Source organism: Calonectris borealis, chromosome 30 (genome assembly GCF_964195595.1).
Source record: "Calonectris borealis chromosome 30, bCalBor7.hap1.2, whole genome shotgun sequence".
NCBI lineage: Eukaryota > Metazoa > Chordata > Aves > Procellariiformes > Procellariidae > Calonectris > Calonectris borealis.
In genome coordinates, this window is record NC_134341.1 from 2828521 (window position 1) to 2838580 (window position 10060).

A 10060-nucleotide genomic window follows, 5' to 3' on the forward strand; every position below is an offset into this window, starting at 1 on the left:
CCAGCTGCTGAGATGGGAGGGACCCCGGGCCGCCCGGCCGCCGGGTCTACGCGCCCCTTTACAAAGACTTATGCTCCGCTGATGCTATCTGCAGTGGCGTTGATTTTTGTTCTTTTTTAAATCTTGTTTACTTTTGCAGGTCTTGACTCAGGAAAACTTAGCAACAGTTGTGACAGGAGTAATGGTTCCAGCAGGGACAGTTACTCAACCTCTTCTTATCCCCATCAGTATTGCAGGTCAAGTGGCCGGTCAGCAGGGGCTGGCTGTGTGGACATTTCCTACAGCAACGGTCGCTGCCCTTCCCGGATTGACGGCTGCTTCTCCTACAGGGGGAATTTTCAAACCGCCTATAGCCAATTTGCAAGGTAACCGCTGCTCTTCTGCTTTGCAGCCTCCTTAATTCGTCCTCCCCCACCTTGGGTCGAATCCGGGCCCTCCTCTCCAGGAGGGGTCTGAAACGGCGTTTAATTTTGGGGGGACTTGTTTGCGGCTCCCCGAGTGCAAAAGGAGCGTGGGAGGAGGGGAGGGCGGGATGAGGATGGCGACAGGGAGGAAGGCAGCACGCAGGGATGGGATGTGAGGTCCAGGTTAGATTTGGGGCTCTGGCTGTGGCACCCCGTTGCAGCGGGTGTGGTTCTGTAAGGGGGGAGACCTGCGGGGGGGATCCGGGCCTCTCCGGGGATGCCCGGGGCAGGATTCCGAGCCATTCCCTGTAAGAGGGAATCGTCTCCTCTTGAGCTCCCGCGGGGGAATGAGCCTGTCCCGGGAGTGATCCGTAGAGAGGGGAGATGACGGGACCCCGGAGGTGCCCCTCACCCTCTGTGCTGGCAGCAGCGCCTGGTTTGGGGTAGACCCAGCGCTCCAGCCGGGCAGGATGAGTCCTGCCGTCGCGGAGGGGCTCGGCTCTGCCTGTTACACGGGAGCTGGGGGGTCTTTCGCTGCGATAACACGAGCGCGCGGAGCCGAATCACCTGGTGATTCGGTTCCCTTTGGGAAGGGACGGTGAGCGGTGCGGGGGGACAGCGAGCCCAGGGTCTCACCAGCGTCCCCGGCTCCCCCCGGCTCACGCTCTCTCCCGTCTCTTTGCAGCCGCCGCCGTCCTGAACACAGCCATCCAAGCGCCGGTGCAGCCTGCCCAGCCGCTGCAGGCTGCGGTCCAGCCCCGGCCCCCCCTCCAGCCCCCCGGCGTCTTCCCTGCCGCGCCCGGCCAGCCCCCCATCCTGCCACAGCCCGCCGCAGCGCCCACGCCACCCACGGCCAAGCCGTTAGAGACGCAGACCCAGATCACCGTCCAACCGGCCGGATTTGCCTTTAACCCTGGCATAGTAAGGAGCCTGGCAGCCCGCGGCGTGGAGCCGGGCGAGTTCGGCACCCGCTCCCCTTTATCCGGTTGCCTTACGTGGCCGCGGAGAGCCGCGAGAAGTCGTGCTTCCCCAGGGACGAAGCACTCTGATTCAGCCATCATCTCCCGGGGGATCGTGCGAGATCCCAGCCTCAGTTTCCCCATCCCTGCCGAACGACGAACGACCGAGCAGGCAGCTTTGCTTTAGGCAAAATCTAAAGGATGGATTTAAGGACGTCAAGGGACTGCGCCCCATCACGGCGGCGAGGCAGGAGTCACCCTGCCACGGGGAAGGGGGTGGCCGGCCGTGCGCGGGGGGACGCGGTGGCCTGGGGTGCCCCCAACGTCTCTGACCCCTGGCTTTCGGTTCTCCGCAGATCAGCGCGGCTTCGCTCGGGGGCCAAACCCAGCTCCTCGGCTCCTTGGCAGCCGCCCCTGTGATCGCAAACACCATCTCCAGCGTGCAGGGCATCACGGGCCAGATCCTGACCAACGCCCAGGGCCAGGTACCGCTGGGGAGGGACCTGTCCTTGCAAACCCACCCCTGGCTGCCCGCCCTGGGGTTGTTTCTCCCGGGGAAAGCGGAGACGGACGCAGCCGGTGTGTCCCCCCACCCCGGGGAAGGGTGTTTGCAGGATGCAACCCCCCCAGCCCTGGCTCTCCTGCCTTCGCCCAGGTGATCGGGACCCTGCCGTGGGTGGTGAACCCCCCCGGGATGGCGGCAGCCAGCCCTGCCCCGGCCGCTCTGCCGGCCCAGAACCTGCAGGTACAGACGGTGACGCCCCAGCTGCTGCTCAATGCCCAGGGCCAGGTCATCGCCACGCTGGCCGGCAGCGCCATCCAGATGGCCGCCATCAAGAAAACCGGCACCCCCGAGCCCCCCGCCAAGAACGAGGTGAGCGACGGGCGCGGGGCTGACAGCCACGTGGCCGAAGGGCTGGCGGCGTCCCCGGCTGCGTGGCTTTGGGAACACCTGAGCGTCTTTGGGACATGGCCACGTTGCTTTGGGACCCGGCCACGTTGCTTTGGGACCCGGCCGCGTTGCTTTGGGAGCACATGGGCAGCTCTGGGGTGCAGCCACGTTGCTTTGGGAGCACGTGAGCGTCTTCGGGACCTGGCCGCGTTGCTTTGGGACCCGGCCACATTGCTTTGGGACCCGGCCGCGTTGCTTTGGGACCCGGCCGCGTTGCTTTTGGAGCACGTGAGCGTCTTTGGGACCTGGCCGCGTTGCTTTGGGACCAGGCCACGTTGCTTTGGGACCAGGCCACGTTGCTTTGGGACCTGGCCGCGTTGCTTTGGGACCAGGCCACGTTGCTTTGGGACCTGGCCGCGTTGCTTTGGGACCTGGCCGCGTTGCTTTGGGAGCACATGGGCAGCTCTGGGGTGCAGCCACGTTGCTTTTGGAGCACGTGAGGGTCTTCGGGACCTGGCCGTGTGGCTTTGGGACCCGGCCACGTTGCTTTTGGAGCACGTGAGCGTCTTTGGGACCTGGCCGTGTGGCTTTGGGACCCGGCCACGTTGCTTTGGGACCTGGCCGCGTTGCTTTTGGAGCACGTGAGCATCTTCGGGACCTGGCCGTGTGGCTTTGGGACCCGGCCGCGTTGCTTTGGGAGCACGTGAGCGTCTTCGGGACCTGGCCGTGTGGCTTTGGGACCCAGCCACGTTGCTTTGGGAGCACGTGAGCATCTTCGGGACCTGGCCGTGTGGCTTTGGGACCCGGCCACGTTGCTTTTGGAGCACGTGAGCGTCTTCGGGACCTGGCCGTGTGGCTTTTGGAGCACGTGAGCGTCTTCGGGACCTGGCCGTGTGGCTTTGGGACCCGGCCACGTTGCTTTGGGAGCACGTGAGCGGCTTTGGGACCGGCCACGTTGCTTTGGGAGCACGTGAGCATCTTTGGGACCTGGCCGTGTGGCTTTGGGACCCAGCCACGTTGCTTTTGGAGCACGTGAGCATCTTTGGGACCTGGCCGTGTGGCTTTGGGGTGTGGCCACGTTGCTCTGGAAGCATGTGAGCATCTTTGGGACGTGGCTGCATTGCTTTTGGACGTGGCCGTGTGGCTCTGGGAGGATGTGAGCATCTTTGGGACCCGGCCACATTGTTTTGGGACCTGGCCACGTTGCTTTGAGGGGACATGAGCATTTCTGGGACCTGTCCACTTTGCTCTGGAAGCACAAAAGCATCTTTGGGACCCAGCTGTGCGCGGCTTTGGGACCCAACCATGTTGCTTTGGGAGGATCTGAGCGTCTTTGGGACCCAACCACGTTGCTTTGGGACCTGGCCACGTTGCTTTGGGAGCACGTGAGCGGCTTTGGGACCTGGCCACGTTGCTTTGGGAGCATGTGAACGGCTTTGGGACCCGGCCACGTTGCTTTGGGAGCACGTGAGCATCTTTGGGACCTGGAAATGTTGCTTTGGGACCCGGCCACGTTGCGTTGGGAGCACGTGAGCATCTTTGGGACCCGGCCACGTTGTGTTGGGAGCACGTGAGCATCTTTGGGAGCTGGCCACGTTGCTTTGGGACCCGGCCACGTTGCTTTGGGAGCACGTGAGCATCTTTGGGACCTGGACATGTTGCTTTGGGACCCGGCCACGTTGCGTTGGGAGCACGTGAGCATCTTTGGGACCCGGCCACGTTGCGTTGGGAGCACGTGAGCATCTTTGGGACCCGGCCACGTTGCTTTGGGAGCACGTGAGCATCTTTGGGACCTGGACATGTTGCTTTGGGACCCGGCCACGTTGCGTTGGGAGCACGTGAGCATCTTTGGGACCCGGCCACGTTGCGTTGGGAGCACGTGAGCATCTTTGGGACCCGGCCACGTTGCTTTGGGAGCACGTGAGCATCTTTGGGACCTGGCCACGTTGCTTTGGGACCCGGCCACGTTGCTTTGGTAGGACGTGAGCATCTTTGGGACCTGGCCACGTTGCTTTGGGAGCACGTGAGCATCTTTGGGACCCGGCCACGTTGCTTTGGGAGCACGTGAGCATCTTTGGGACCCGGCCACGTTGCTTTGGGAGCACGTGAGCATCTTTGGGACCTGGCCACGTTGCTTTGGGAGTATGTGAGCATCTTTGGGACCTGGACATGTTGCTTTGGGACCCGGCCACGTTGCGTTGGGAGCACGTGAGCATCTTTGGGACCTGGACATGTTGTTTTGGGAGCACGTGAGCATCTTTGGGACCCGGCCACGTTGCTTTGGGAGCACGTGAGCATCTTTGGGACCCGGCCACGTTGCTTTGGGAGCACGTGAGCATCTTTGGGACATGACCCCTCCTGCCCCGCAACACTGTCCCGTGGGACATCCTGCTCTCTGTACCCACCAAATTTCCCACCTGGAATGGGAAAGACCAAACCTCACCTTGGCGTGAGCAGAGGTGCTGGTCGCCCCCAAACCTACATGTCGGGACACCCCAAACCCAGTACAGAATTGTCCCCATTCCCAGCATGGAGCTGGGTGGTTTCCAGTGTCACCTCTCCGTGTCAGCCTGTCTCACCTCCATCGTCAGCAACGCCGTGGCCGCTCTCCTGCCACCGCGCGGATGGAGCCGGCGGGCAGGGAGCAGCCCGGCCGTGGTGCTGGAAGAGGGGGAGCCCCCGCTCTGGGGGTGCTGACCCTCCCCTCTGCCCCAGGTCCAGCCCATCCAGCCGGCCCCGGCTCTCTCCCAGCCGGCCGTGGTGATGGCAAACCCTGCCCCGGCGGCAAAGGCTTCCTCCACGCCCGTCCCCATCACCTGCTCGGAGACCCCCACCGTCAGCCAGCTGGTCTCCAGTGAGTCACGGTGGGGGATACTGGGAGGATGCCGGGGACTGGGATCCCCTGGGAAGAGGGGTACCGGGGTCTGGGATCCCCTGGAATGGGAAGAGGATGCTGCGGATACTGGGGGGGGATACTGGGGGGATGCCGGGGACTGGGATCCCCTGGAATAGGGAGAGGATGCCTGGGGATACTGGGGGGGGGGATACTGGGGGATGCCAGGGACTGGGATCCCCAGGAATGGAGAGAGGATGCTGAGGATACTGGCGGGGGATACTGGGGGGGGGGATACTGGGGGATGCCAGGGACTGGGATCCCCAGGAATGGAGAGAGGATGCTGAGGATACTGGCGGGGGATACTGGGGAGATGCCGGGGTCTGGGATCCCCTGGAATGGAGAGAGGATGCTGGGGATACTGGCGGGGGATACTGGGGAGATGCCGGGGTCTGGGATCCCCTGGAATGGAGAGAGGATGCTGGGGATACTGGGGGGGATACTGGGGGGATGCCGGGGACTGGGATCCCCTGGGAAGAGGGATACCGGGGTCTGGGGTCCCCTGGAATGGAAAGAGGATGCTGGGGATACTGGGGGGATACTGGGGGATGCCAGGGACTGGGATCCCCTGGAATAGGGAGAGGATGCTGAGGATACTGGGGGGGGATACTGGGGAGATGCCAGAGACTGGGATCCCCTGGGAAGAGGGATACTAGGGTCTGGGGTCCCCTGGAATGGAGAGAGGATGCTGGGGATACTGGGGGGGATATTGGGGGGATGCCGGGGTCTGGGATCCCCTGGAATGGAGAGAGGATGGGGGGGATACTGGGGGGATGCCGGGGACTGGGATCCCCTGGAATAGGGAGAGGATGCCTGGGGATACTGGGGGGGGGATACTGGGGGATGCCAGGGACTGGGATCCCCTGGAATGGAGAGAGGATGCTGAGGATACTGGGGGGGGATACTGGGGAGATGCCGGGGTCTGGGATCCCCTGGAATGGAGAGAGGATGCTGGGGATACTGGGGGGGATACTGGGGGGATGCTGGGGACTGGGATCCCCTGGGAAGAGGGATACCAGGGTCTGGGGTTCCCTGGAATGGAAAGAGGATGCTGGGGATACTGGGGGGATACTGGGGGATGCCAGGGACTGGGATCCCCTGGAATAGGGAGAGGATGCCTGGGGATACTGGGGGGATGCCGTGGACTGGGATCCCCTGGGAAGAGGGATACCGGGGTCTGGGGTCCCCTGGAATGGAGAGAGGATGCTGGGGATACTGGGGGGGATATTGGGGGGATGCCGGGGTCTGGGATCCCCTGGGAAGAGGGGTACTGGGGTCTGGCATCCCCTGGAATGGAGAGAAGATGCTGGGGATACTGGGGGGGATACTGGGGGATGCTGAGGTCTGGGATCCCCTGGGAAGAGGGGTACCAGGCTCTGGGATCCCCTGGGGAGGGGGGAGGTTGCTGCGCACCCACGCCCCGCATCCTTGCGGACGATCGCTGGCGCCAGGTCTTCATTAGGGAGCCTAACGAAGGGGATGCTCGTTACGGCAGCGGGGGGAGAGGCGGCTCCGTGGCCGTTTCACGGCAGCCCCCGCGTCCTTCCGCCGGCAGAGCCCCCGGCTCCCAACAGCAGCGCGGAGGAGGACGGGATTAACCTGGAGGAGATCCGGGAATTCGCCAAGAACTTCAAGATCCGGCGCTTGTCGCTCGGCCTGACGCAGACGCAGGTGGGACAGGCCCTGACGGCCACCGAGGGCCCTGCCTACAGCCAGTCGGCCATCTGCAGGTACGGGGGCACGGCGGGGCCGGCCGGAGCGGGAGGAGGAGGAGAGGGAGGGAAATTGGAGAAGGGGAGGAAAAGTGGAGAAAAGGATGAAAGGGGGCGGAAGAGGGAAATCGGAGAAAGGAAGGAAATGGAGAAAAATAGGAAGGTTGGAGAAAGAGGAAGGTTGGGAGGGAAATTGGAGAAAAGGAGGGAAAGTGGAGAAAGGGAGGAAAAGTAGAGAAAAGGAGGGAAAGTGGAGAAAGGGAGGAAAAGTAGAGAAAAGGAGGGAAATGGAGGGGAAGGGGAAATTGGAGAAAGGAAGGAAATGGGAGAAAAATCGGGAAGTTGGAGAAAGAGGAAAGTTGGGAGGGAAATTGGAGAAAAGGAGGAAAAGTAGAGAAAAGGAGGGAAATTGGAGAAAGGAAGGAAATTGGAGAAAAATAGGAAAGTTGGAGAAAGAGGAAAGTTGGGAGGGAAATTGGAGAAAAGGAGGAAAAGTGGAGAAAAGGAGGGAAAGTAGAGAAAAGGAGGAAAATGGGGGGGGAAGAGGGAAATCGGAGAAAGGAAGGAAATGGGAGAAAAATCGGAAAGTTGGAGAAAGAGGAAGGTTGGGAGGGAAATTGGAGAAAAGGAGGGAAAGTAGAGAAAAGGAGGGAAATGGAGGGGAAAGGGAAATTGGAGAAAGGAAGGAAATGGGAGAAAAATCAGAAAGTTGGAGAAAGAGGAAAGTTGGGAGGGAAATTGGAGAAAAGGAGGAAAAGTAGAGAAAAGGAGGGAAAGTGGAGAAAGGGAGGGAAAGTGGAGAAAGGGAGGAAAAGTAGAGAAAAGGAGGAAAATGGGGGGGGAAGAGGGAAATTGGAGAAAGGAAGGAAATGGGAGAAAAATAGGAAGGTTGGAGAAAGAGGAAGGTTGGGAGGGAAATTGGAGAAAAGGAGGAAAAGTGGAGAAAAGGAGGGAAAGTAGAGAAAGGGAGGAAAAGTAGAGAAAAGGAGGGAAATGGAGGGGAAAGGGAAATTGGAGAAAGGAGGGAAATGGGAGAAAAATCGGAAAGTTGGAGAAAGAGGAAAGTTGGGAGGGAAATTGGAGAAAAGAGGAAAAGTAGAGAAAAGGAGGAAAATGGGGGGGGAAGAGGGAAATTGGAGAAAGGAAGGAAATGGGAGAAAAGGAGGAGAACTAGAGAACAGGAGGAAAATGGGAGAAAGGGAGGAAAATGGGAGAAAGGGAGGAAAGTTGGAGAAAAGGAAAACTGAGGGAAAGAAGGAAAATTAGAGAAAAGGAGAGAAGTAAGAAAAAAGGAGGAAGATCCAAGAAAGGGAGGAAAATGAGAGAAAAGAGGGGAAATCAGAGAAAAGGAGGAAAATTGGAGAAAGGGAGGAAAGCTGGAGAAAGGGAGAATTGGAGAAAAAGGAGGAAAATCGGAGCAATGGAAAATTGGAGAAAAGGAAGGAAAATGGAGAAAGGGAGGAGTATTGGAGAAAAGGAGGAAAATTAGGGAAAGGGAGGAAAATGGGAGAAAGGGAGGAAAATGGAGAAAGGGAGGAGTATTGGAGAAAAGGAGGAAAATTAGGGAAAGGGAGGAAAATGGGAGGAAAGGAGGAAAATGGGAGGAAAGGAGGAAAATGGGAGGAAAGGAGGAAAAATGGGAGAAAAGGAGGGATCGCTGCCCACGAAGCTCCTCACCGCAGCGTCGCTCCCCGCCGTGGTCTCTCCCGCCGGAGCCCCCAGCCCCGTCACGGCGTGTCCCCCCGCTGTCCCCCCCTCCTCGCCGCGTCCCTGAGGGCTTCTCCTGCCCGCTGCAGGTTCGAGAAGCTGGACATCACCCCCAAGAGCGCCCAGAAGCTGAAACCGGTGCTGGAGAAGTGGTTGAGCGAAGCCGAGCTCCGTAACCAAGAGGGGCAACAAAACCTGATGGAGTTCGTGGGGGGGGAACCCTCCAAAAAACGCAAGCGCCGAACCTCCTTCACCCCCCAGGCCATCGAGGCTCTCAACGCCTACTTCGAGAAGAACGCCTTGCCCACCGGCCAGGAGATCACCGAGATCGCCAAGGAGCTCAACTACGACCGCGAAGTCGTCCGCGTCTGGTTCTGCAACCGCCGGCAGACCCTCAAGAACACCAGTAAACTCAACGTCTTTCAGATCCCCTAAACTGGGGACGGGGACGGGGACGTCCCCCCCCCCCCCGTTGCCCACCCCGACCTCCTGCCATCAGCACTTTTGCCACCGACTTTGTCCCCCAGCCCCGCGGTGGGTGCTGGGGTCTCCACCACCCCACCGTGCCCGTAGGTGTGTCCGTGTGTCCGTCTGTCCCCTTTCCTCCACATCGCACATGACCTAAGCGTGTTCGCGTCGGGTGTCACGCCTGCCTCATGCCTCCTCCTGCCTGTAACGTGCGTGGTGACGGACCCCCTGCCTGCACGCACCGCCTCTCCTGCCCCCCGAGTGTCGTCCCCCCCCCAAAAAAGGAGTGATTTTCATTTTTTGGCCGTTTTCTCGTGTTTCCGAGGTAGCGTCACGGCTCGCTAGGGGTGAGCCCCAATTTAATTTCACCCCCGCTTTGATTTCAGCGGTCCCCTGCCTTGTGCCCGCCGGCGCGAGGGGCTTCTCGGTGCGACCCCCCCCACCGCGGGGACATCGCCGTGGGTGGTGGTTGGGGACTTCACCGGCCTCCCCACTGTCCCGAGAGGGTTGGGGGGGGGCGGCAAACCCCATAACGGAGGCAGCACCCCCTCCCCGCCGCCCCCCACCCCGAGCCCGGGGGCCAGGCGGGTTGGGGGGCTCCATCCCTCTCCCCCCTCTCGCCTGGGGAGCGGTGGGGAGAGGCGACGGCTGGAGGGGGGAGGTTGGGCGGGGACGGGGAGGGGACGCCGGGTCGCCCCGCCGGGGACACGGCAGACTGATGCACTTGATGTAGTGGTGTGAAATAAACAGTATTTTTCTTTTTTCTTTTCCTTTCCCCTTTTTTTCCGGAGTGGGGGAGGAAGGAAGAGGGGGGTGGGGGGGTCCCTACTCACCCCAAAGCCTGGGGGACACGGGGGGAGGGCTGCTCATGGCACCCTGCCGTGGCTCCCCATGCCACCAGCACCCGGGTGTTCAGGGAAGCGGCTCCGAGGATGGAGCTGGGCCGGCACCGTTCCCTCCATCCCCGCCGCAGCCCCAGGAGGGAGGAAAGAAGCCCCGCGACCGGCTGAGACCCGCGCAACTCA

The 10060-nt window shown here is 61.2% G+C and overlaps 1 protein-coding gene across 2 annotated transcripts in view; it reads left to right on the top strand.

The window, feature by feature from the left end:
• POU6F1 (POU class 6 homeobox 1) overlaps positions 1-9800 on the top strand; it is a 28594-nt gene extending 18794 nt beyond the window's left edge. For both annotated transcript variants that reach the window (XM_075133981.1, XM_075133982.1), the window contains exons 7-13: positions 140-365; positions 1090-1325; positions 1720-1848; positions 2019-2237; positions 4971-5109; positions 6704-6878; positions 8657-9800. In XM_075133981.1, the coding sequence (XP_074990082.1) occupies positions 140-365; positions 1090-1325; positions 1720-1848; positions 2019-2237; positions 4971-5109; positions 6704-6878; positions 8657-9002 (1470 nt within the window). In that variant the 3' untranslated portion in view covers positions 9003-9800. The remainder of the gene's footprint in view (positions 1-139; positions 366-1089; positions 1326-1719; positions 1849-2018; positions 2238-4970; positions 5110-6703; positions 6879-8656) is intronic.
• Positions 9801-10060: the final 260 nt, after the last annotated feature.